The sequence below is a fragment of the Gorilla gorilla genome, chromosome 9 (genome assembly GCF_029281585.2).
Source record: "Gorilla gorilla gorilla isolate KB3781 chromosome 9, NHGRI_mGorGor1-v2.1_pri, whole genome shotgun sequence".
Classification (NCBI taxonomy): Eukaryota; Metazoa; Chordata; class Mammalia; order Primates; family Hominidae; genus Gorilla; species Gorilla gorilla.
In genome coordinates, this window is record NC_073233.2 from 71,901,995 (window position 1) to 71,928,747 (window position 26,753).

The 26,753-nt window shown below is 59.3% G+C and overlaps 1 protein-coding gene across 4 annotated transcripts in view; it reads right to left on the minus strand.

Annotated features, from left to right (window-relative positions):
• MACROD1 (mono-ADP ribosylhydrolase 1) overlaps positions 1–26,753 on the minus strand; it is a 169,102-nt gene that overhangs the window by 1,298 nt on the left and 141,051 nt on the right. For 3 of the 4 annotated variants that reach the window (XM_019036734.3, XM_004051419.4, XM_055354374.2), the window contains exons 4-5: positions 15,449–15,478; positions 381–497 (exon numbers count right to left, since the gene is read on the minus strand). In XM_019036734.3, the coding sequence (XP_018892279.1) occupies positions 381–497; positions 15,449–15,478 (147 nt within the window). The remainder of the gene's footprint in view (positions 1–380; positions 498–15,448; positions 15,479–26,753) is intronic. The other variant, XM_055354372.2, reaches the window with a different exon arrangement.

Sequence of the window (26,753 nt, forward strand, 5' to 3'; positions counted from 1 at the left end):
GGGGCAGGAAACACCTTTCCCCCCAAGCGCTGAGCCTCCTCCGCGAAGGCCCCCACCCCTGTGGGCCCCCTCGAGCCTGAATCCGCACGCGCACTGAGCCCCGCGCCCCCTCCCCACATCCGTATGGGCCCGGCTGAGACCCGAGCGCGAGTGTGGGCGCGAAGGCGTTGCCCCCTAGCTCCATGCTCAGCCTCCACGCACGGTCTCCCCCATCTGCTTCCCGGGGGGTGCGGGGTGGGGGCCGGGTCTTGGCCCTTAAGGTTAAGAAGGGCCCCCTGAGGAGTTCCCCAGCACTCCTGTGGGGGCCGCACCCCTGATGTCCCAGTGACACACGGGCGCCCTGTCTGCGCCCCACAGCTGGGGGCGCGTCGGGGACTCACACTTGGCCGGGAGCCGATAGCCGCCGGTGATCTTGGCCTTGCCAGTCTCACAGCTCTGCAGGGTCCGGCACTCGTCGGTAAGCAGGGGGCCGGCGGCCCGATGAATGCAGCCGTCCACTGCGGGAAGGGCGGGCGCGACTGAGCTGGCCTGGCAAGGCTGCGGCCCCGGGGTGAGCACCCTCAGTCCCGAGAAGCCCCTCGGCGGTGCGAGGACCCATGCGGAGCCGCGCCCCAACCCCGTGGCCTCCGGCCGCTGCCCCCACCCCCGCCCGGAATGTTTCACATCTGGGGAAACCGAGGCGCAGAGCAGGACGGCCCTGGGCCTGGCGGGAAGTGACGCAAGGAGGCCGGCAGGGGGCGCACCCGGCCCACTCTGTCCCTTCCAGGCCGCGCCGCCAGGGCCCAGGCAGGGCGGCTCAGGGAGGCTGGGGCCGCCGGGACAGGAACCGCCGCCCGAGCCGGGGTGACAGGGAAGCTTCACCTTCCTCCCCGACGCCCCTCCCTAGCCCTGTCCCGGGCGCGCTGCAGGGCCCGCGACCAGTCGCTGCCTCCGCCCGGGCCTCAGCGTCGGTACGATCCCAAGGCCCACCTCCCCAGGCGGCGCCCCATCACGGGGCGGCGGCAAACCCTAGGACCCATTTTGCGGATGAGGAAACCGAGGCCACCTTGTTACAGGGTGATCAGATCTGTAGCTGGAGCCTGGGTCTTCCAGCCGCGCGGGGAGGTGAGCCCGACGCCCGGGCCCGAGTCTCCTGGCGCGCAAACCCCAGCTGGTTAATGAACCGCCTCGTTAGCGCATCCGGCTTAATTACGGCCCCGCATGGGCTTGTTTATGCGAGGGCGGCTGCAGGGCCTCGCGAGCGACCCTGAGGACCCGGGCGCAGATAAACAACCGGGGCGCAGCGGGAGGCATGGAGGAAACGCTCCAGCAGCCCAACCTCGCCAGGGCACCGCGCAGGAGAGGCGCGGCCTCAGGCAGGCCTGGGTCCAGCCCGGGCTCACCCCTCATCGGCTGTGAGATCCTGCCCCTTCCCCTCTCTGGCGTCCACTCTCTTATCTGGAATACCGGGACAGCGACCCTCCCACAGAGGAAAACGCCGCGTGCTGGCCGGGAGGACAGGGCCCATCTTTGGCAGCTCTGATCGCCCACGCCAGGAGCTCCTCAGGCACCAGCTGCCTGGGGCTCACAGGCAGGCATCAAGAGAGGACCATCATTCCCCATTTTACAGATGGACAAACCAAGGCCACCTTCTCCTTCATCACCTCAGTCTCGGCACAGTTCCAGGGATGCCAGCTGGCTCACACCCCTTTCTTTTGCTGTTTTCTCTCGTGCCCTGGGGGCACAATTAAACCTCATTCTGCAACTTTACTCAGAGCTGGCACCAGGCAATTTCCTAGAGCGTCCCAGGGATGGGTGGGCAGAGAGGTTAGGGGAACCCTGAGAACGGCTCAGGCCTGGATCCCTTCCACCTGCTCCTCTCCTCTGCAGGGAGAAAGGCAGCTGTAGCCCAGGGCGAGGCTGAGATGGAGCAAGAAGGCAGGGCCCAGAGCGGGCGTCCAGGCTGGAGCTCCCAGTGCTGGGAAGTGAGTGTTCCGAATGGGGTGCCGTGGCTGGGCTGTGGAGCTGGGCAACGTGAGTTCAAATCCTGGCTCTGCCAGCCACAGATGTGTGACCCCTCACATATCATTTAACCTCTCTGGGTCTCAGTTGCTCCATCTGGAAAATGGGATAATAGCACCCACCTCAGAGCTCATTGGGCTGTTGGAAGGATTGAGTTAACTAACTTTGTAATGTGCTTAAGGCAGTGCTTGGCAAATGGAGGTCATGAGTGTATCCTGTTATTAACAACAGTGTGACAGTGTGGGCATGTTCGGGTATGTGTACATCAGTGTGATGGGAGGTGGGTGCACACAGGGTGTTCACAGTGTGTGGGGGTGAGCCCAGGGATCTGTCTGAGCTGGCTCTCCTAGGAGCCTCCCGGGTCGAGCACCTGGCACTCGGCTGCTCGAAGTCTCTGGGGGCTCACCGCCCTGCAGGCGACCTCGGCCAGCTGTGGGGGCCCGTGCGGGGAAGTGGAGCTCAGTGTTTCAGGAATTTCATGTTTCCTGCGGAAGTGGACGGGCCTGCAGCCAGGCCTTTGGGGCTGACCTGGGGGCGCAAGGGAAGTGGAGGGAGCTGGAATCAATGCTGGCAGAGGGCTCAGGCCAGATGCCCCCTCCTCACCCCCAGCAGTTCCAGAACAGGGCCTGGGCCAGGTGATGGCTCTGCAGGGGCCCCAGGGAGGGGCTCCCCTAAAGCAGAGATGAGGGACAGGTCACTGTCAGCCCACTGCTACCCCAACAAGCTAGAGTGCAGCCTGGCCCCTCTTGCCTGCGTGTCCCTCCCTGTCCACACACCAGCCTTCTCGCTCTCTCCCCTGAGTGTGCAGAGGGGAACTCCCCCCACCCTGCTCTCCTTAGCCATAGGCCCAAAGGACCCCTCCCACACACACTCCCAGAGCCCCCTTAGCTCTGCCCTCCAGGCCCTGTCCTGGCTCTTACCTGGGGCTAAGCTAGGTCCTAGAGACTCAAGCTTCCTGGGGTCCCATTCAGGGGAGATGCCCTTCCTTCCCTCTTCCCTCTTCCCACCCCACCCCAAGGCAGCTGGAAAAGACCAGCAGCCCTGATCCCTGGGGCTACCTGGTGGAGGTGGGGCATTCCCAGTTCACAGGAGCTGACCAACCCTTAGTCTCCTCTCCAGGGCCCTCAGCCCCCAAAACAAACCTCCAGGCTCCAGCTCAACCCTCACCCCAAGTCAGCAGAAAACCTGGGGTCTTTCCTGGGGAGACAGAGCCCACTTGGGTGGCGGGACCCCCCTGAGATGTTTCTCCATCAGGTCAAAGATGAAGCCTTCCTCCACCTGTGGCCAGAAGATGGCCCCCTAAGGCCCCTCTGCCTCCTCCCTGCAGCCCCTTCTTCCCTCCTCCCTCCTCTACCGTTAAGCTCCCCCTGATATGGCTCCTTCATATCAGACCTCTGTCTCACTGTATCATCCAGGCTGGAGTGCAGTGGTGCAATCTTGGCTCACTGCAACCTCTGCCTCCTGGGTTCAAGTGATTCTTATGCCTCAGCCTCCCAAGTAGCTGAGCTTACAGGGGCGCACCACTATGCCCAGCTAATTTTTTGTATTTTTAGTAGAGACGGGGTTTCACCATGTTGCCCAGGCTGGTCTTGAACTCCTGACCTCAAGTGATCCACCCATCTCAGCCTCCCAAAGTGCTGGGATTACAGATGTGAGCCTGTTTTTTTTGAGACAGGGTCTTGCTATGTTGTCCTGCCTAAGCCTCCTAAGTAGCTGGTATGACACCCCCCATGGCCTTTGTCAGCCTTCTTGTTGGGTAAGCACCTGCGTGGTGATTTACAGCCACTGTCTTATTATTTTTCCTGTTTATAGAAGAAGAAACTGAGGCACAGAGAGCAAAACTTGCCCACACGGCTGGAAGGTTGGGCTCCCAACCTCGGTGGCTCTGCTTCCTCTGGGACCACTAAAGGGCCTCACCCTGAACCACTCTGGCTGACTGGTTTGAATGGCCCCCTGTCCACGCTCTTGGGGAGGCAGTGTCTCCCCACATCAGCACGTCCCCTTCCAGCAGGGGGGCTGCCCTGGTGGCCTCTTGTTGCACAGTGTTCTGAGGCCACTGTCTTTCTGGACGGTTTGGCTGCCCCCAGCGCTGACGGCTCCCTCCATCCAGCGGGACTTCCCGTCTCCTTCGTGGGCTCACGTTCCTCAGGCCGCTCCTCAAATGCCACTGGGGCTCTGCCTGCCCTCGCCTGAGCCCGAAGGAACCTCTTTCTGCCCCAAGCCCTGGCCTCTGAGCGGCCCTTGGCCCTCCGCCCCATCTTAGGCATCTCCCTGCTTTGCTGTGGTAAAGCCCTGCCTTCCAGCCTCCACAGCCAGCATTCAGCCCAGAATCTGTGCGCCTCCCATGGAAGGATGTTGAGGAAGGAAGGAGGGCTGGGCTGAGTGACTGCCCGTGGCCCTGGGCATTCCTGGGGCAGTGGAGGGCACCAGGAGTGGGCAGTCCTCAGAGCCAGCAGAGGCGGAAGGCAGGCAGGCTCTGGTGGGGCCATCCACCAAGGCGCTTAGGATGAGTTGGCCGCTATTTAGGGTGCTGTAATATTCATGAAGGGAAGATTAGATATTTAAATTTATTCAGCAATAAATGCATCTCAGTGGGGGAGCATTCTTCATGCTAAACAAACAAGCAGGCAGGGGCTAATTAATTATTTACAGGAACATGAGGAGGCCTGTGGCCCAGGGGACCAGGAGGGCAGCTGTGCCCCTGCCAAGGGCAGGGCACCCCAACCCGCAGGCCTGGACCTGCTCCTGGTCTCTCTCTGCTCCCCCATTCCCCCTACCATCCCGTGGGGCTGGCCCACGGTGTGCCCTCTTTGGGATTTCTCTTCCCAGAATTCCTGGTCATGAGATTGCTGGTGGTTTGGGGCAAGTCACTTAACCTCTCTGAGTCTCAGAGCTCTGGCCTCCAGAGACTGGTGGGGGCTGGGAGGGGTGACTCATGCCTGTAATCTCAGCACTTTGGGAGGCTGAGGTGGGAGGGTCACTTGAGCTCAGGAGTTTGAGACCAGCCTGGACAACATAGTGAGACCCCCATCTCAAAAAAAAAGAAAAAAGAGTGGTGGGGAGCACTGAGATATGCTGGGAGGTGTCAAGGGGGATGGGAGACTGAGGGCCAGGGGGATTAAGCAACCTGTCCAAGGCCCCACAGTGAGAGGAGGAGCAGAAACTAAGATCCACTTTATTGATTTATTGATTTATTTATTTATTGAGACAGTTTTTTGCTCGTTGCCCAGGCTGGAGTGCAATGGCATGATCTCAGCTCACGGCAACCTCCGCCTCCCGGGTTCAAGCAATTCTCTTGCCTCAGCCTCCTGAGTAGAAACTAAGATCCACATTATTATTTAGTTAGTTAGTTAGTTTTTGAGACAGTATTTTGCTCGTTGCTCAGGCTGGAGTGCAATGGCGTGATCTCAGCTCACTGCAACCTCCGCCTCCCGGGTTTAAGCAATTCTCCTGCCTCAGCCTCCTGAGTAGCTGGGATTACAGACATGTGCCATGATGCCTGGCTAGTTTTTGTATTTTTAGTAGAGGTGGGGTTTTGCCATGTTGGCCAGGCTGGTCTTGAACTCCTGACCTTGTGATCCACCCGCCTCGGCCTCCCAAAGTGCTGGGATTATAGGCGTGAGCCACCGCGCCCGGCCAAGACCCACATTATTAACCCTCATCGTACAGAAGTAGTGATAGGCTCAGAGAGGCAAAACCACTTTCCCCGAGCCACACAGCAAAGTGTAAGGCCTTGCCTGGGCAGCTCTTGCCCCTGCCCCCCACCTTCCTGGACTCCTGTGGGCCCCAAGAGCAGGGAGGTGAATAGGAAGGGGGGCCTGGGCAAGGTTGTGGGGGTGAGTGGGGCCTGGGCTGGCTGGGTGTCCATCCTGCTGTCCTGTGACTGCAGCGTCTGGCCCTGCCTCTCAGGTGCCGAGTCTCATACCTCTCTGGCTCAACCTCACGCCTCTGAAATGAGCTTTTGGGGGCTGTCTGGGAGGATCCCCTTTTTACAGATGGGAGGCTGAGGCTCAGCCATGGACTTCACAGGCAGGGGATTCCTTTGCCCTGTCATGCTTTTGGGGGCCTTGTACCCCAGGGACTGGCTGCACTGCCAGGGTGGAGATGCCTCTGAGAAGGCAGGCAGGAGGGCTGGAGACAGAGGGCCTTGGGGAGGCAGAGGTGTGAGCTGGGGGTTGAGGGAGGGGTGTGTCTCCCCTCCAGCCCAGGAAGGACCAGGGGTCTGGGCTCCAGGGACCACTCCTGCCTGGACGGGCTGGGCACAGCCTGGAGGGCATTGGCAGCCGAGCCTCGGTGCAGCCCATGCTGGTTTCCCTCTCTGGAGGAGGGCTACAGAAATACCAGATGCCAAGGCAGAAAGGGGCCAGGCTCCCGGGGAAATGGGGGAAACTGAGTCTCTGAGAGGGTACCAACTGCGTCAAGGGCAGACATCTGACTTGCTGCCCCAGGCTTCTAACCCTGCAGAAGGAAGGTTTAGCCACAAAGCCCGGATAAGTGACCTACGCAAGGGTCTTGCGCTCTCTTCTCTCCCAGCCCACTCCTCATTCTCCACCTCTGGCTTCTATTTAACTCCTAGGCCAAGACCTGAGCGATATCCCATTGCCGGAACCATCTTTGCTTCTGCTCACACCCTCCTGGTTGGCCATTCAATCAACAAACTCTAGCCAGCCCCGGCTCTGTGCTAGGCTTGAGCTCAGCCCAGCGGGGTGCAGAGCCCATCCTCACCAGGCCCCACCCTCTCAGTGCCCAGGCGGGTGGGTGCCCCGGGGAGAAGATGGATGGACGACAGTTCTGTGATGAGATCTGAAATTCATTACGGGGTGAGATCAGCTCCTTAAATGGGGATTTGAAAACATTAGGGCTTCATTATGTACACAACGGCAGTGCCTCATTCATCATGCAAAAATCACTCCCGTTATTAAAAATCCCTGTGGCAGCTGCATGCCGGGGCTTGGTGGTATCATGCCTGCTGGGGACAGAGCAGGAGCTCCACAGCCCTGCCTGGTCAAAGTTGTGGCCACGGGACAGGGGCCCAAGTCCCAGCCTCCCTCTTACACAGGGGCCAGCTGTGGGGTGGGGCGGGAAGTGAGGTTCAGCTCCAGGGACTTAGTGCCTCAGTTTCTCCACCTGCAAAATGGAGACGCTAATGATGCCTCCCATAGGGCTGGGTGAGGGTGTATGAGATTCTTCAGGGAGAGGTTCAAAGGGTGCTGGTGGCCATGTCGTAAGTACTGAGAATGCCTGGCTGCCGTTGGCACCATCATCATCAACTGGGGTCAGGCAGGGGTGGCAGGAAGGCCTGGGGGCCTTTCCTTGGGGAAGGGCACGCGCCCCCTGTCATAAAACCTCCCGTGGCTCCCAAGAGTACATGGAATAAAATCCTCAACTCCAACAAAGCTTTCCTGGACTCTCTGGGGCTCCCTGCAGCCTCCCTCTTAGATGAATTCACTGCCTCCCGCGCCCCTCCTACTGGTTCCAAACTCTACCATTCAAAAAATGCTTACAAGGGCTGCGGGGCGGCGTGCCACGTGCCAGCCCTATGCAAGGGCCAGGAGTCCTGTGGCCGCAGTTCTAGGGACGGGACACGCAGCTCTAAGTTGTGGGCGTGGTGAAAAAGGAGAAGGGGAAAATGGAGCTGGACCCGAGGAAGGAGGGAGGGGTGGGCGCTGTTCAGAGGATGAGGTGGCCCCTCCGAGGAGGTGGCATTGGAGCAGAGCCCTGAGTAATGAGAAAGAACTGGCTTTGGAAGGAGATGGGGAGGAGAGTCCGGGATGAGAGTCCGGGCGGAGAGCTCAGGAAGGGCAGAGCCCTGTGGCGGGAAAAGGCCGGCAGGTGAGGCTGGGAGGGAGCGCTGCCTCTACAAGACCTCCTGGGAGGTGCGAGGAGTCGAGCAATTGGGAATTGATTCGAGCGCGGTGGGAAGTTTCCAGCAGTGAAGGGACGTGTTCTGGTTCGGTCTCTGGACCCTCTTCTGTTCCCTCTTCCTGGCACGCCCTTCCCTTCTATGCTGAAGCACAGCCCCCTCCCCCCCCCGCCCTTTGCCAGACAGCCCCACGCCAGAGGGTCCCGGCACGCCCACCCTGCACACACAACACCCACCAGACTGGCATAGGGACAGGTGCGGGGACTGCCGAGCCCTTCCGGCTGCCTGCTGCTTCTGAGCTCAGCCCTGCTGGGGAGGGGAGGGCCGCACACAGCCCCGCCTCCAGAGGGCCGAGGCTGGCCACAGGCCACGGAGGTCACGTTTATCTGCTCGCAGAGCAAGGCCACGGCTAATCGGAGCGGCCGGAGCTGAGCCTTTTCCTAGCGGCCGCGGGAAGCAATCACGGATTAGCAGCGGCCGGGCGATGGGAGATAGCGCCAGAGCAGGGCGCAAAGCGCTTGCGAGCCGGGCAGGAGTCGAGCGCTGAATACTTAGAGGCCTGGGCGAATCCTCCCGGGCCTGCGGGTCTACGAACAGAGAACCAGCCAGAGCCAGAGAGAAAGAACGACAGGAGAAGGGAGAGGGAGCCAGAGAGAGGCAAAGCGTGGAGGGAGAAATGGAGAAAATGAGGGAGAGAGGGAGGTGGCAAGAGAAAGACCTGAGGAAGAGAGGCAGGGTTGTGGGGGAGAGCGCTCGGCTGGCCCCCAGGGTCCCAGCATGTGTGTGAGGAGGGACCGGCCCTGGGTGGCGGCTTCTGAGCAGGTGAGGGAGTCTGCGGTGGGGCCTGGGGAGAGGCGGGAGGTCCCACGCACACATAGGCGCCCAGGGTTAGGGTGCGGGCGCAGGACAGGGAGTGTTGTCCACATGGCAGGCCTTCACTAAACGCAGCAGTGGAGGGGGTGTTGGAGGGGCTGCCCTGACATGGGAAGGCGAAACTAGGCGGGAGGGTTGCGACAGGAGGGCAGAGGAGCGCTCGGGCCAGGGAGCAGCATGTGCAAAGGCCCGGTGCTAGGGGAAGACAGTGAGGGAAGCCCAGCCACCCTAGCTTCTCTTGGGCGGTGTAGGAGACACACACACGGGCTTGCCCTGCCAGCACAGGGTGCAGAGGTGCTCAGGGCCAACGGCATGGGGGCAGGGGCAGCTGCACCCACACAGGCAGGCTCGGCTCCTGCAGTTTGAGTGGGGTCGCTGACCTCAGGAAGGCCCCGGACAGAATGTGGGGAGGTTGGGGATGGGGTTCCATCCTCTCCTGCCTGCCTGCCGGGGACCTGCCTGACTCCCTCCCACCCACGCCAGGAGCTGACCCTTTGGGGCGCTGGCCAGGCGGGAGTAGAGATGGCGGCCACGCAGCCAGAGGAAGGCGGCCCTGAATTAATCTGTCACTAAAGCTTGGCCGTGGCAGGCGCAGTCATGATTTAGATGAATAATTGAAACGCTCCGATACATTTATTATCCCTTTAGTGCAAAAGTGGCGGAGAAAGACGAGGGGTAATTGAAAAAGAGCGCACAAATCTCCCCGAGAAAGCCGGCTCCTTATCTCCGAGTAAACATTTCAGTCCTAATAAACAGGAGAGACACGCGTCAGGGCTCTGTCGATTCCCATCCTGATTTAGGACCTGCCTCCCTTCTTACCATACAATAGGAGAGTGTTTTAAAAAATGTTTTTATTGAGCCAGTAAAAGCTTTCCAGGAGGGAGGTGGGAGAGAGGAGGGGGCCTGGCAGACACCAGGCCAAAGGGTCTGTCGGGAAGGCTGGTGGCTGCCCCAAGCCCATCAAGCCTTCCTGAAGCAGACACAGGCCCTCCCCCTGAGGGGCCCGTCCATCCTGCTCCATCTGCAGAACTCCTATTTAGCCTTCGGGACCCAAGTCAAATGCTCCCTCTGCTGGGAAGCCTCCTACCAAACTGGGTCTCCCTGAAGGCAGAGCCAAGCCCTGAGTCCCAGCATTTGGCATAGCTCCCTCAACTGAGAGAGAGCCCCAGGGAAGAACGGGTAGTAGGGGAGTAGGGGGACTTCCCCAGGACTCACTGCATTGCCAGCACCATCTAGTTCGGCCCCAGGGTGTGGTGGGTGGGGGTCCAGGCCCAGAGTGAGGCAGGCACAGGAGTCCTGTGCCCTCCAGGTTAAGTCCCTTTAGCCCCAGCAGCCCCTGGGGGCTCTCACTGCATTGGGGGTGCCCGGGAGACTCCCTTCTCTGCTCCCCTGAGACTGCAGCCCTGTTCTGCTCTAAATCACCGCACATTTGCTGTAAAAACAGTGGGCTTGGGCCCCAAAGCCCTGCAGGCCAGTCCCAGCCCCATCTTCTGAGCCCCAGTTGCGCCGGCCCCTCCTGGCAGGAACTCCACGCCACTACCCACACCAGGGTGTTGGCCAGGGTGTTGGCTGGGATGTTGGTTGGGTTGTTGCCTGGGGTATTGGTTGGGGTGTTGGCTGGGGTGTTGGTTGGGGTGTTGGCTGGGATGTTGGTTGGGGTGTTGGCTGGGGTGTTGGTTGGAGTGTTGCCCAGGGTGTTGGTTGGGGGGTTGGCTGGGGGGTTGGCTGGGGTGTTGGTTGGGGGGTTGGCTGGGGTGTTGGTTAAGGTGTTGCCTGGGGTGTTGGTTGGTGTGTTGGCTGGGGTGTTGGTTGGCATATTGGTTGGGGTGTTGCCCAGAGTGTTAGCTGGGGTGTTGGTTGGGGTGTTGGCTGGCATGTTGGGGTGTTGGTTGGAGTGTTGGCTGGTATGTTGTTTGGGGTGTTGTTTGGGGTGTTGGTTGGAGTGTTGGTTGGAGTGTTGGCTGGGATGTTGGCTGGGGTGTTGACTGGGGTGTTGGCTGGAGTGTTGGTTGAGATGTTGGCTGACATGTTGGGGTGTTGGTTGGGGTGCTGGCTGGCATGTTGGTTGGGGTGTTGGCTGGGGTGTTGGTTGGAGTGTTGGTTGGGGTGTTAGTTGGGGTGTTGGCTGGCATGTTGGTTGGGGTGTTGGCTGGGGTGTTGGCTGGCACGTTGGTTGGGGTGTTGGCTGGCATGTTGGTTGGGGTGTTGGTTGGGATGTTGGCTGGTGTGTTGGTTGGCGTGTTGGTTGGGGCGTTGGCTGGCATGTTGGTTGGCATGTGTTGGTTGGGGTGTTGGTTGGGATGTTGGCTGGAATGTTGATTGGGGTGTTGGGGTGTTGGCTGGCATGTTGCTTGAGGTGTTGGCTGGGGTGTTGGTTGGAGTGTTGTTTGGGGTGTTAGTTGGGGTGCTGGCTGGTGTGTTAGTTGGGGTGTTGGTTGGGGTGTTGGCTGGCGTGTTGGTTGGGGTGTTGGTTGGCATGTTGGTTGGGGTGTTGGGGTGTTGGTTAGGGTGTTGGTTGGCATGTTGGTTGGGGTGTTGGCTGGCATATTGGTTGGCACGAGTTGGTTGGGGTGTTTGGGATGTTGGCTGGCATGTTGGTTGGGGTATTGGTTGGGGTGTTGGCTTGCATGTTGGCTGGAGTGTTGGTTGGGGTGTTTGCTGGTGTATTGTTTGGGGTGTTGGCTGGCATGTTGGTTGGGGTGTTGGCTGGCATGTTGGTTGGGGTGTTGGCTGGCGTGTTGGCTGGGGTGTTGACTGGCATGTTGGTTGGGGTGTTGGCTGGCACGTTGGTTGGGCTGTTGGCTGGGATGCTGATTGGGGTGTTGGCCAGGGTGTTGCCTGCTGCCCCTCTCCATTGAGGGACTAGCAGACTGGCAGTCCCCAGGGTGAGGGGATGCGATGTGGGTGCCAGACTGAGAGCTGTGTCCCTGGCTCCCAGGGCACACAGAGGGTGCCACTCACTGCACCACAGATGTTAATTATTTACTTCAAAGCAGGAAGCTCTTCTAGGAGCTCAGAATCTCCCATAACCCTGCTCTCAGGGAGAGTCCATTCCGGTGGGGAGGCAGGCAATGAAGAACAAACACAAAACGCAAGCAGGGAATCAGGGCTGCGGGATGAAGACATGGAGCAGGGCAGTGCATCAGGGTTCTGGGCAGAGTGGCCAGGGCAGGCAGGATGGCCCTTGTGCTTGTTCGAACAATGGGTGGCTGGTCATGGGAGGGGCGTGGGTAGAGGCCTGAACTCCTGTAGGAGGGATGTCCAGGGACCCCACGGGAAGATGGGTGTGTCTGGGCAGAGTCAGATGGGGTCTAACTTGGGCAGGTAGGCGATTAGGACTGGATGAACTCAAAGGATGGTGGGAGGAGCAGGGGTATAGGGGAGGGCAGAGCACCTCCGGGGACCAGGCTGGGCTCCATTCCAGCCCCAGCATCGTCCCTACCACAGCCCCCTCCCCGCCACCTCCACTGTGTTCCAATCACATTAGCAGAGTGACAGTCCCAGCAAGCGCTGGCGGCGGCTCCATAAATCTCAGCCCATGTTAAAAGGTTGGACTCCGGGCCCACTTCCTCCAGGGGCACCCGCCCCGTCCATCTCTGCATCAGTCAGGTTGTGTGAGAGGCCTGTGCCAGCCGCTCCTCACCCCTAAATGCTGGAAGGAGAACCAGAGAGACCTCCGCCATGCCTCTGAGTAGCCAGCGCAGGGCCCCTCCACTTCCTAGAGTGAGGTCACAGGCCATCTGTGAGCCACTCCTGGATTTGCCAAAACATCTTTGGTTTCCACCTGCTGCCCTTGGGTAAGTCCGTTGCTTAATGTGTAGGGTCATCTCCACCTTTACCTGTAGTTCATTCATTCAATAAACTTTTTTTTTTTTTTTGAGACAGGGTCTCGCTGTGTTACCCAAGCTGGAGTGCAGTGGTGTGATCTTGGCTCACTGCAGCCCCTGCCTATGGGGTTCAAGCAATTCTCCTGCCTCAGCCTCCTGAGTAGCTGGGATTACAGGTGTGTACCACCATGCCCAGCTAATTTTTGTATTTTTAGTAGAGACGGGGCTTCACCATGTTGGCTAGGCTTGTCTTGAACTCCTGACCTCGTGATCTGCCCACCTCAGCCTCCCAAAGAACTGGAATTACAGGTGTGAGCCACCGCTCCTGGCCTTAATTTTTATATTTTTAGTAGAGACAGGGTTTCACCATGTTGGCCAGGCTGGTCTCGAACTCTTGACCTGAGGTAATCCACCTGCCTTGGCCTTCCAAAGTGCTGGGATTACAGGCATGAGCCACCATGCCCGGCCCCTTGTTCCTTGTTTTTTGAGACAGGGTCTAACTCTGTCACCCTGGCTGGAGTGCAGTGGCGCAATCATGGCTCACTGCAGCCTTAACCGCCCGGGCTCAAGTGATCCTCCTACCTCAGCCTCCCAAGCTATGACTACAGGCACACATGCTAGCATGGTTGGTTGATTTTTTTTTGTAGAGATGGGGTCTTACTATGTTCCCCAGGCTGGTCTCAAATTCCTGGGCTCAAGCAATCCTCCTGCCTTGGCCTCCCAAAGTGCTAGGATTATAGGCTGGGATTACAAACATTTACTGAGCACTTATTATAAGTGCCAGCCCCAGATACAGTCTTTCATTTTCAGGGGGTAGAAGACAAGGAACACAATATGTAAGTAAATTATACAGCACATTAGAAGGAGACAGGTGCTCAGAAAAATTAAAACCACAGCAGGGTGGGGGCCGGGGGAGTGCCAGCATGGGGCAGGGGAGGCAGCTGCAATTTCAGCTAGGGGCCAGGGTGGACCCCCCTGAGAGACGGTATTCAAGTCAAGGCCTGTCGGAGTGAACGGAGCAGCCGCGTGGACAACTGGAGCAAGGGCATTGCAGGCAGAAGGAACTGCCAGGGCAAAGGCCCGGAGGCAGGAGTGGGCGGGGCCTGTCCAGGGAGGCCAGGGTGGCCGGAGCAAAGTGGAGAGGGTGGCAGTGCGGAGGTGACTGTGAGAGGTGGCTGGGGACCTAACGGGCCATGCTAAGGAACTTGGCCTAGGCCCTGAGTGAGACAAGAACCCTGGCAGGGTGGTGGGCAGGGGAGACTCGATGAGCTGATGTGGGACAGAAAGGCCCACCCCCTTTGTGATCCTTTATCTTCCTGAACTGAATGGCTAAAGATCTCGCTCCTCACAGGCTGTCTGGGATCCTGGGCCATCTCCCATCTCCCCACCTCTTGGCTGGGCTCCAGTCATTCCTGTGTCAGAGCCTCCCTCTCCTCCACTTCCAGGCCTTTGCCTGTGCTGTTCCCTCTGCCCGGGACACCCTTCCCAGCACTCTTTACTGGGCTCACGCCTACGCATCCCTCGGATTGCAGAGGAGGCACCACCTCCTTCTAGAAGCCTTCCTGATGCCCAAGCAGGGACAGGCACTCCTCATCAAGCTCCTGTGGTGCCACTCCTACCCCCACACCCACACCACAGATCACCCTGTGTCTTGGTGGTGCTCTCATCTGCACTGGAAGCTCAGGGGACAGGGACCAGGCCCATCTGTGCCCGGCAGTACCTGTCCTGGCACCCAGCTCGGGGCCTGGCACACAGGGGTGATCAATGAACGGAGGAAGGGCAGGGTGCTGTGGGTGGGACATGCAGGTGTCAGGTCTGCAAAGTGTCCTCCAAAAGGACAGGCTTCAGAAGAGGGTCCTAGGTGGCCTGTTTTCTGGACCACAGTCCCCGGCAAAGCCCCTCATTCTGTGAGGCCTCTGGGGAGCTGTGACCTCCATGGGGACAGCTAGAGGAGAATGGGGAGGAGGGAAAACATCTCAGCCACAAACAGACCCCCATTCTGCATCCTGGCTGGTCACCGACAGCTCTTAATGCTGCTCTTATTTATTCCTGACCTTCATGCCCCTTTTATTTTTCCCCCTTTTAAAACCTGGCCTGGGCCCCGCCACCGCTGCCGTAAACACGGCCCCCAGGATTTATCCGACGGCGCATTAACCCCTGGCCCCTAGCTCACCAATCATCCTGCTGCCTGTGCAGACAGCGGGCAGCCCGGCCAGCTGGGGGGCTGCGGGACTGGGCTGAGGGGCTGGTGTGGTCTGCCCTAGGTGGGCTGGCCATGGAGGCAGGTGCTGGGGGTACAGGGACACGCCCGCTTGGTACCTGTGACCTGGCTTGTATCCCTTGTGGCCAGGTCCACCCTGACCTCCGACCTCCTGCCTGCCTGGCCCTGCCAGAACCCCTGCTCCGTGGTGGTCGTTAACAATGGCAGACACAGAGACATCCCAGGGCTGAGAGCTGGCAGCTCTCTCCCTGACTTTGCGAGACCTGTCCTGGCTGCAGAGCCCGAGGTCCAAGGGCAGGGCAGAGATGATAATTTTGCCCTCACAGGTGGGGAAACTGAGGCCAAAAGGGACAGAGCTGCCAAAGGTCACAGGGAGATCAAGGTCAGGGCTGGGTTTTTTCCACCACACTTGTGGCCCCTGCCCAGTTACAGAGCAGGAGGCCTGCATTCAGAGGGGTGGGGAGCTGGCCCAGGTTGCCTGGTGGTGAGGGTGCCAGGCCTGCCATCCAGGTCTCCAGCTCTGGGGAAGGGAGGCACCCTGTGAGGACAGCGGGGAAGGTGGATGGCAGTGAGATGGGCACCGAGGGCGAGGGGCAGGGGAGGAGCAGACCCAGCAGGGGAGATGCCACACCCCACGCCCACCAAGACAGAAGGTCCACTCACCGCCACCGCCTCCGAGCAGGGAGCTGTTGGCTGCAAGAGAGAGAGACAAAGGCAGATCAGTGGGGAAGGGGCTGCGGTGTGAGTATCAGCCTTGAGGCGAGGGTGACGTCATGATGGGAGTGGGCTGCCAGCTAGGTCTTCAGACTTGGGCACAGGGTCTTCCCAGTCCTCCGGGGCGGTAGTAGACGATGGTGAAGAGGGAGGAGGTTCCTCATGGTCCTGGGGTTTGTAGGGTGGTAGGGCTGGGGACACAGGAGAGCTATCAGGGCCTGCCTGCTCACCCGGACGCAGACGCATGGTGGGGTCCAGAGAGGCAGATGGCCCCCGCCACGGCCCTTTCATTCCTTCACTGTTTCGCCCACAGTATCTCCTGAGGCTGGTCGGCGCCAGGCCTGGTGCAGAGATGTGGGGAGGAAAGGACAGGTCCCCTTCCCCAGGGCTCACAGCTTCCGGCAGGGCATAGCCTTGAAGCCACTAGGAAGCAAACTGCACCTTTGCAACCGGGCTAAGCGTTGCCCAGGGCCAGAGCTGGAGGACTGAGAACACGGAGCAGTGCTGAGGGGGCGCAGAAGGGGGCAGGGGCGGGGGCGCCCAACTGCGAGAGGGACAAGGCGAGCCGGGTAGGGGGCCTGGAGCACTGCCACTGGAGCCAAAACCAGATCAACAGCGGGGTGACTGGGGCCATGTGGCTTCGTGCCTCATTTTCCCCATGTGGGAGAATAGCCCCACCTCACCAGCTGGTGTGAAGGCCAATGGAGAGGGGTCCTCAACTCTGAGCCCCGCTGCAGGAAGACCTGGGTCCCCGCCCCCTCCTTGGACTAGGGGTAGTGTTGTCAGGCAGAGCTGGACTGACGGCTTTGTGGCTGCCACCTTCCTGCGCACAGCCCTGTCTGTCTCAGTCTGTCCGATCGGCTGCCCCCCGCCACCATGCAGCTGACACGGGGGCAAAGTGAGGCTGGCAGCCCCTCTCTGTAGGAATGCCAGAGCTGTGCATGCCAGCACTGCCCCCAGCCTGGGCTCCAGCCCCCATCCGCAGCCTGCATCCGTGGTAACTGCCAGAGCTCATCAGGGAAAGCAGCGGGTGAGGCCAGGCAGGTGCCGCCCAGGCCCAGATGCTGCCCAGGTGGGAGGCCAGCTGCGCCCGCCCCTCTGCCGAGGAGTCCTGGCTCCCAGACAGGGCCTTCAGCTCTGCACACAGCTTTGCTACCCATCCCATCTGCCCAGCCCATTGCAGCCCTTTCTGTAGAAAGGATGAGGGGACACAGAGCTGAGCTGGGCAGCCAGGCTGCAGGCCCAAGATGCCGTGAGGACGGCATGGATGCTGCTAAGTGGTGTCGGGCGGCTCCAAGTGGCTGGTCTCCCAGAGCTGACAGCTCTTCGCTTGGGGAATAATTAATTCCACAGCCCAAAAACCCAGGGCTGCAAGTTGCCATGTTACTTGTGAGATTAATACAAGCAGCTAATTAAGATGGAGAGGCGAGGAGCGGCTGGGCGCTCCCAAAGCAGGGGTGGGGGCCGCGGGAAGTGAGGGGGAGGTGAGCTGAGTGGTGCCAGCGAGGCAGTGGGAGCATGAGCTGAAGCCGGAGCTGGAGCCGGAGGGAGAGCAGGACACGGACCACAATGGGGTGCCCAGGCTGGCCCGGGCAGGCTGCAGAGGGGCGGGCCCCCCAGTGACTCTGGGTGGGGCCTGTGCCCACAAATGCACATTTCTTTCTTTCTTTCTTTCTTTCTTTTTGAGATGGAGTCTGGCTCTGTGGCCCAGGCTGGAGTGCAGTGGCACCATCTCGGCTCGCTGCAACCTCCACCTCCCAGGTTCAGGTGATTCTCCTGCCTCAGCCTCCTGAGTAGCTGGGACTACAGGCATGCGCCACCACACCCGGCTAATTTTTTGTATTTTTGGTAGAGACAGGTTTTCACCATGTTGATCAAGCTGGTCTTGAACTCCTGACCTCAAGTGATCCGCCCGCCATGGCCTCCCAAAGTGCTGGGATTACAGGTGTGAACCACCGCGCCTGGGCATGAATGTACATTTCTGCTGACCAAGACTATTTGCTGGGTGTAGACGGGGTGCTGGGCACAGATGGGCCCATTTATTATCATAACAAAGCCACAAGGGAGGTGCGATGGTTCCCATTTTACAGAGAAGGAGACTGAGGCTTAGGGAGCTTCAGTCATGGGGTGGCTGCAGCAGAATTGGAAGAGTCTGTCTGACTCCAAAGCCAAGCCACGAAGCCAGCTGACCCCAGGGACACTGTCTGAGGGTCGGTCAGAGGGACTGCCTTTCCCTGGCCAGGGGTGGGGCTTGCCTTCTCGAAACCAGGCAGAGCACCCCGCAAGCCCCAGATGCAGCCTCCACCCACTCCCCACCCCAGCAGGTCCAGCTGCAGAGGCGAGGGCTGGGCATCTGGGCAGTGCCACCCCAGAGCCAGTGAGGGAGGAGGGGGCATCTCAGGTCTCGGTCCAGCTCCAGGCCCCTCGGCCTGGGCAGTCCTGGCAGCGGTCAGCAGCTGCCCTCTTCGGCCCCCCCCCCACCTCCCCCCATCACCTCTCTCTCTTAATTAACACCGGCCACAAATGAGCTGGCTCCTGCTCAAAGAGGGCACCGTGCCAAATAGGTTGGCAGTGTGCCTCGAAGGGGTGGTAGGGAAGGGTTGCTGACCTGCCGTTCTGCGGTCCCCTGTGGGAAGGTGATGCCATTCCCCTGCCCACCTGGCGCCCCCAAACTCCACTGTGTGTGGCCTGCACTGCACCCGGCAAGGTGAGTGGGGTGAACTGACCTGACGCCAACCCGGCCAGAGCCTGAGGAGGGGGTGAGCTGGGGGCAGAGGGAAGACTTTGCTGGGTGGAGCTGGGGGAGGCCAGGCCAGGAGATGGGATTTGCCACAGGCTGGAGAGAGTGGCTGCGGCCCAGTGCTGGGGGCTCAGACTCGGATGCACGGAGGACCTGGTCCCAGGCCTGACCCACGCGCAGTGGGTGCCCCGGGAGGCCAGTCTACTGTGCCCCCTTCTCTAGCCCCCTGTGCCTGACGTCCCACCGGTGGGGGGGGCTCTGGGGGTCAGGTGGCCAACCTGGTGGCTGGGACCCAGTTCCTCAGCTCCTCCTTTCCCTGGGCCCCCGTTCTGGCCCCTGGGCCTCGACACCAAGCCACATGGTTCCCCCATAAAGCTGCCTCCAAGGCCGGAGAGCTGGGCCAGGCTGTGCAGGGGAATGGCCTGGAGGCTTGCAGAGAAGAGCCTAGGGCGGCTGTGCCAGCCAACGCCAACAGACAGCCTTCTGGGTGTGGCCACCCAGCCTGCCCAGCCCAGGGCAGGGCCTCTCAGGTCTCCCTGCTCCTCAGGCCTCCGTGCACCCCAACATCTTGGCCCGTGGCCAGCCCTTTTCACCTCAGCTAGTCCCTGGCCACCGGCTTGAGCCTCTAAGTCCCCTCTCTACTGCACCACCCCCCTCAGTTTGCTGGGAGGCTCTGGTCCTTACACAACAAGTCATCAACCCAGTTTCCAGAGGAGGAAACTGAGGCTCACAGAGTATCCGGAGACTGGGGGAGATGCAGGTGGGCCCAGGAGCACTGGTTGTCACAGCTCCTTTTCTTGACCCCCAACATGCCCATCTCAAAGGGCTCTTCTTGCTGAAGGCATGGTGGCTTCAGGCAGGCAGTGGCCGTGTGAGGTGGGGGATGGGCACTGGACTGCGAGTCCAAGCTGGGGCTCATGATCCAGCCCCACCCAAAGGACCCAGATCTGCTCCCAGCAAACAGGGGTCTTTGAACGCCATGTGGGGCTGACTGGGGGACCCAAGCCTGGACCTGAGAGCTCGGAGGGGCACAGTTCACTTTGGCTCTGGGTGGGGGCGGGGCCTCCCGGCAGCAAGTACACCCTGGAGGCTGTGGAGTGCCCTAGTCTGCGGTCTGCTCTTGGAGTCGCCTGTAGGCCTCCACTGCAGGCCGAGGTGGCCCGGCCCCATTGGGTTCCCCCCGCCCGAGGACATGCCTGCGCCATGCTCCCTGGGACTTGATTAACTGGCTCTGAGCCCGGTGCTGCGCTTGTGACCTTGGGGTGGCACCCCTCAATGCCAGTCACTGCCAAGTCCTCTGTCCACTGCTGGCGGTCCCTGGGGACTGGGGGCCTGGAAACCTCAGTCTCCGACTCCCACACACCCCTCCTCCCAGCCCTCCTCTGCCCCAGCACTTGCTGTCCCTGAGGGCAGGTGCAGTAGCTTCCCAGTTTGTGCCCCTGCTCCCAGCCTAGTTAGAGGCTAGCAGGTGGCCGCTGTCCAGCGAAAGGGAGAGGGCCAGACCTGAGTGCTTGGAAACGACAGGTCACAGGAGGCCCGAGGCACAGGTGGCACCCGGCCCCTCCTCCATGCTCCACACAAAACATTTGAATTCAGTGCCAATTGGGTGCCAGGGTTGTGCTGGGCAGCAGGCACAGAGAAAAGAACAGTATGTAGTCCCTGGGCCTTGGAAGCTTCCAGTCCTGACTGGAGGGGTAGCTGGGAGCAGGCTTGAGAGCTGCCCCGGGCGTGCTAAATGCTGTGGCGAGGGGAATGGGGGCGTGTGGGATCTACTGAAGTCTGCGGACTGGGAAGGCTTCTCGGAGGAGGTGGCATTTGAGCTGAGGCTTGAAGGATAAGAAGGAAAGGCATGGAGGGAGGGGCACGGGGATGTGCATGAGGAGGGCACCCTACTAGCCAACACCTCACTGAGAGGGCAGCGCCAGCCTCCTAGGGCCCAGGCAGGGCCAGCCTCCCTGCTGGGCACAGTAGACATGTGCTTAGGGCCCATGACACTTTTAGGGGCCCACAAAGATGTTGCAGTTCTTTTAAAATCAGAAGAAAACAATGAACTTTTAGGTCAAAGACAATGTTATCAGATATAATATTAATACATTTGTCTTGATGCTAACCAAGTCATAAAATATAATTTAAGATATGTTTTATGGAGGAAAGGGACCAGCAAGGTGGAATGCCTGGGCCCAGGCTGGGTAAGCTTGGTGCATGCACAGCTCATTTAATCCTTTCCCTGTTTGGAAGATGTGTTTACAAACCTGTTTTACAGATGAGGATGCTGAGCCACGGAAAGTGATCCTCTCACAATGTACATTTGGAGAGGAGGTAAAATCTCCTATTTTGCCCCAGCTGCCCTGTGAAAACCCTCCCAGTGGGGAGCCCTGGGGGACTTGGGAGCCTTAGTGAGAAATGAGAAATCCCTTTGCTCTTAGGATAAAGACTGGCTCCTTGCAGACCCCCAGGCCCCATCGACCATCTCCTCCCCTTCTCCTCTCCCTCTGCCGTACATATGGTCCTCAAACTTGCCCCATGCTCTCCAGCCCCAGACCCTTTTCATAGACTCTGCCATGGCCCCTCTGCCTGGAGGAGACCCTCATCATCTGCCACCTCCTCAGGTCTCCTGGCCCCCGGTGATGCTCTCCCGGGGGGGCCATGAATCACTATCACTGCCTCCAGAATCCCCTCCCAGGTGCCTATCTTTTTTTTGGAAATGAAGTCTCACTGTCGCTCAGGCTGGAGTGCTGTGGTTCGATCTCGGTTCACTGCAACCTCTGCCTCCAGGGTTCAAGTGATTCTCCCACTTCAGCCTCCTGAGTAGCTGAAAGTCTAGGTGCGAGCCACCATGCCTGGCTAATTTTTTTTTATTTTTAGAGACGTGGTTTCACCATGTTGGCCAGGCTGGTCTCGAACTCCTGAGCTCAGGTGATCCACCCACCTCGGTCTCCCAAAGTGCTAGGATTACAGGCGTGAGTCACGGCGCCCGGCCCCCAGGTGCTTATCTTGATACCCCCACTCCTGCCCTCGGGTGTCTCCCTCATGGTTATTCCCCGGCTCTCAGCACAGCGCCTGGCTCACAGCAGGTGCCCACTAATGAGTTCCTGAAGGAGCCCGTGGACATTACAGATGGTGCCCAGAGTCACTCAGCTGGATTTAAGCTGGGTCTGCCTGCCTGACTCCCAAGCTTCAGCTCTCTACCATGGGCCATGCAGGGGAGCCCACCCTGGGGCCCTTGGGAGGCAGGACCTGGGCCGGGAGCTGTGTAGGCGACAGGGGCTGCTCCAAGGGCAGTGGCAGGAGGCCGGAGCCACGAAGGTGCTCAGGTGCAGGAGCTGCCTCTGCTGTTCCCCTGACAGGGACGAAATCCTCCAGCCCAGGGAGGGGGGCTGCTGAGGGCGGTGAGGGGTGCTGTGTGGGGGCCGGGACATCAGAGGAGACGCAGTGACCCAAGGAAAGCGCTGAGCAGGTTCCTGGGCCAGGGAGAGGCTGGGCGAGCAGGCACAGCGGTGACTTTGAGGCGGGCACAGCCCACCTGCATGTCCCTGGAGGCCACCTCCACTCCCCCTGCTTGCTGCTCTGCGCCTCACCCTGGCCTCAGCTGCCTGGAGGGGCCCCAGCCAGGAGTGGGGGGGTGGGGGCTGCTCCCCTAAGTCACCCAGCGTCCTGGCCTGGCCTTCATTCTCCCCTTCCCCTTGTGAGCCGGATCTCAGCCTTCTGTCCTCTGACAAGTGTGCAGCCAGCCCCACCGTGTGCCAGGCGCTGGGACATGGATGGGGACAGCCCTGCTGGCATGTGCATCATCTGGCTGGGAGACCATCAGGAAAGACAGCACGAGAATCAACTTGCACAAGAATCCCTGTGAGTGCCAGAGGCCGAGAAGAAAATGCAAGGGAGTGGCGGGGGGCGGGGGGGGTGCGGTGTGAGGTGGCGGCGGGCAGTGGATCTGTAGGGGTGGGCGGGGCCTGCTGAACCCTGGAGCTGGTGTGAGCAGCACAGCCAGGCAGGGGTGGGGGACGAGGAGCAAAGGTCTTGAGACCTCGGGGGCTGAGGAGCAGGGAAGGAGGACAGAAGTGAGGGGGGTCAGGCAGGAGCAGCCCCTGGGGGGCCTTGAGAGCCTTAGTGAGAAATGGGAGCTGCTGGGGGGTTTAGACAGAGGAGGGATGAACCGCACAGGGAAGGGACTGGGAGCACAGGTAGTGGCAGGAGGGGCCTGCTGGCTACTGCAGTGTCCAGGTGACCCCTGCCTCCGGGATGCCTCTCAGACTTCCCCTGGGGATAGCAAGCCTCCCTGGTGCTCCCACAAAGTGTGTCCCCAGCATCCTCCTCACCCTCCCCGAGCCCAGATCCCTGCCATCAGCACAGAGCCTGGCACCTCCAAGGGGCTCCATGACTGCCAACTGTCCCAGCATCTGACCAGCTGGCAGGCCTGGCCCCACAGGGGGCTTAGGGGAGCGGAGTTTGTTCTTGGAAATCGATGCCCCACTTCCTGCAGGCCAGCGGTGGGTATCCGTGTGACTTGAGGGTGAGTCGTTTAAAACATGTTTTAGATTAGAAACACCCCGCAGATGGAATAACATGTGAAATGTGCTGGATTTTGAAGATAAAATAAGAGACTTCAAAGGCATCTCAAGCTGTGAGAGCAGTTGCTTGTTTGACAAGCTCTGTCCCCCCAGGCCAAGGTCACTGTCCTCCGTGGTAGGGTGACCCAGGTGGAAGGTGGGAGACTTCCTGGACATTTTCCAGGCTGGGGAGCCAGGGGAGCAGGGGCCTCACTGGAGGGTGAGGGCTCCCATTTATGGGCACCAAGTGCCTCCCCAGCAAGCTTCCACATGGATTTTTTTTTTTTTTTTTTTTTTTTTTTGAGATGGAGCCCAGGCTGGAGCACAGTAGTGCGATCTCAGCTCACTGCAACCTCTGCCTCCTGGGTTCAAGAGATTCTCCTGCCTCAGCCTCCTGAGTAGCTGGGACTACAGGCATGTGCCACCACGCTGGGCTAATTTTGCTATTTTTAGTACAAATGGGGTTTCACCATGTTGGCCAGGCTGGTCTCAAATTCCTGATTTCAAGTGATCCATCTGCCTTAGCCTCCCAAAGTGCTGGGATTACAGGTGAGCCACCACGCCTGGCCTCCACATGGATCTTTGACCATCATCTTTGCATGTGCTCACACACCCTCCTGTCCCACTTACAGATGGGGAAACTGAGGTCCAGAGAAGAGAAATGACTTGCCTAAGGCCACAGACTTCAGTGGGAGGAGCCAACAGTCTTATGCTTTGCCAGCCCTGGTCCTGAAACCCCCAGCTGTGATCTCGGGTCAGCTGCCCCACCTCCTGGAGCCTCAGTTTCCTCATCTGTAGGGGGGGTGATCATTTAACTGAGGCCCTTGTGAGGCATAGATGATAAAGTTAAAAATGCCCGTAAAACCTACAGCCTCATAGGGCTTCACTGTGGCAGTGGGCCCCAAAGCTGGGTGGGGGCGGTTCCTGGGGGCAGAAGGTCCCAGCACTCCTGGTAAGTCAGGGAGAAGGATTTGAACCCCGCTGCTCCAGGGCTAAGCCCCTCACCATGTCTTCTCTGACGAGCCTGGGAGCTGCTCAAAGCTGCTGGGGTGGTACCCAGCTGGGCATCCCCACTAGATTCCCCTCGGTCTCCTCCTTCCCACTGGGCCCATTCCAGGCCCTCCTTCTCCCGACTCCCCTGTACCTCAGAGCGGCCTCCTTCACTCCCACACACCTCCAGGTACCGCCTGCCTGTTTGCCCACGTCCACTCCACTTTATAGCCCCTCTTCCTGGTCTAATCGAGGCATCCCACCCCCACGCCTCTCCCCATAAAAGCCTCACAGTTCACTGTTTGAAATGGCGTGGCTGCAGTTCCAGCTGGCCTGGGCCTCTCTTGTCTGCTTCCTGCCTGGGTTTCTTGGGCTCTGTCTGCCTGGCTGCCTGGGCCCCTGGAGACCCAAGCTCCTGGCCAGTCTCACCCCAAGCTGGCCCCTAAACCCCTGGCAACATGGAGGTCCCCCTCAACACCCCCTCTCCAAGCCCTGTCCCCAGGCACCTTCCACTTATTGCTATTTTCCTAAGTAAAAAATTCATGTTCATTCCACCAAATGGAATACCATGAGCATGCAACACAAAAACAAGAGAAACGCAAGTCAGCTGCTCGCTCATGGCGCAGACTCGGCTCGCCCCATTCCCATGGCCCTGAAGGACCTTCCAAACTTTAAAACGAAACAAAAAATAGCTGATGACACATTTATCAAATAAGTTCTCCGTGCTATGCATTGGGCCAAGTATTTCCAGTGGCTTCTTTCATTTCGCCCTCCCCACAAGAGCCCGTTGAGGGGGTCCTATGATTTTTCCCACTCTACAGATGAGAAAATAGAGGTTCCAGAGGCTGAGTGACTTGCCCAAGGTCATGCAGCTGGGGAGTGGGGAGCTGGGTCTGAATTGGGCTGTCTGACTTCCATGGGAGGACTGAGCTGCTGCGCTGCAGGACCCCCAGCTGCTGCCTGGGCCTCCCCTCTCCTGGGCGCCATGGGGCAGGCACTCAGCATCCCACATTAGCATAACCATAAGCATCCCTGAAACTCAATTACCAGGAGATGGCTTGGGCCCCAGCCAGCCGGGCAGTCTCCATCCTTGCAAGAATGAGGGGCTGGTGATCCAGGGAGCCTTGGCGGGTGGGAGGGTGGAGGGCATCAGAGAAGATGAGGGAGGAGTTGGGGGGCCTTAGGACGGCCATGAACCCCTCAGTCTGTGGGTCTTGAAGGCAGCCTTGACCCCTAGGAAAGGTCAAGGCCCAGCCCCAGCTGGGCAGGCCTGACTGCCCCGTAGGAAGAGTCACGGGTTCCTCTGCACCCAGCTTGCTGGGTGACCCCAGAAAGCCCCTTGCCTCTCTGTGATTCAGCTTTCTTCTAAAAGGAGAAAACCAGAAGCTATTTTATTGTTCTTTAATTTTTAAATTTTTTTTTAGACAGAGTCTTACCCTGTCGCCCAGGCTGGAGTACAGTGGTGCTATCTGGGCTCACTGCAACCTCCACCTCCCAGGTTCAAGAGATTCTGCCAGGCCTCAGCCTCCTGAGTAGCTGGGACTACAGGCACACGACACCACACCCATCTGATTTTTGTATTTTTAGTAGAGACGGGGTTTCACCATGTTGGCCAGGCTAGTCTTGAACTCCTGACCTCAAGTCAAAGTACTCAGATTACAGGTAGGAGCCACCATACCCAGCTGGGGCTATTTTAGTAGAAAACAAAGCAGGGGTTTGCACGAGGAAAGAGTGAGCACCAGCTCTGAACAGCCAGGCCAGCCTGGGCTCCCCCTGACTCCCAGATCCCCATCCCAGGAGGCCTGGCTGCTGTGGCCTCCTACATAGGCGGCTCCTCAGCTGCCCCTCACCCCTCATGCCTTCCTCTTCCAGCAACTGATGAGCCTTTTCCATGCATTTCCTGCATGGATGAATCAACCTCACAAAACAGCGGAAGCCCCCTCCCTGCAGAGGTGTCCACTATTCTGGATTTGGCATGTGTTTTCTTTAGAGTTTTACTATGCGTGCCCCTCAACAAGGTAAGATAGGTTCTGTGTCTTTGAGTTTTGTATAAACGAGAGCTCCCGGTTTGCTGTTATCATTCATTGCAATGCTTGTAAGATTTATCTGGGCAGGCCCACACTGCTCTCATGGGCCCCGCCCAGCCCTTTTTTTTTTTTCAGACGGTCTCCCTCTGTTGCCCAGACTGTAGTGAGTGCAATGGTGGGATCATAGCTCACTGCAGCCATGACCTCCCAGGCTCAATAGATCCTTCTGCCTCAGCCTCCCAAGTAGCTAGGACCACAGGCACACATCACCACATCCGGCTAATTTTAAAATTTTCGGGCCGGGCGCTGTAACTCACGCCTGTAATCCCAGCACTTTGGGAGGCCGAGGCGGGCATATCACAAGGTCAAGAGTTCGAGACCAGCCTGGCCAACATGGTGAAACCCCATCTCTACTAAAAATATAAAAATCAGCTGGGCGTGGTGGTGTGCGCCTGTAATCCCAGCTACTCGGGAGGCTAAGGCAGCAGAATTGCTTGAACCTGGGAGGTGGAGATTGCAGTGAGCCGAGATTGTGCCATTGCACTCCAGCTCTGGGCAAGAGAGCAAGACTTTCATCTCGGGAAAACAAACAAACAAAAATTTCACAGAGACAGGATCTCCCCATGTTGCCCAGGCTGGTCTTGAACTCCTGGGCTCAAGTGAGTCTCCTGCTTCAGCCTCCGTAACGGCTGGGATTACAGGTGTGAGCCACTGCGCTCGGCTTCTTGTTCACTGGTGTTTAATGTTCCATGGTGGAACTACCCCACGCCCAGCCACCCATTCTCCCACTGACCCACAGTCAAGCATGCTTGGTTTTGTCTCATGCAAACACAGTGGCAGTAGCATCTTTACATGCCCCATGCACACATGCACCAGAATTTCTCTTGGGTCCACGCTTAGGAGCAGGCTGCTGGGTTGTGGAGTGCGCATATCTTAACTTTACTAGT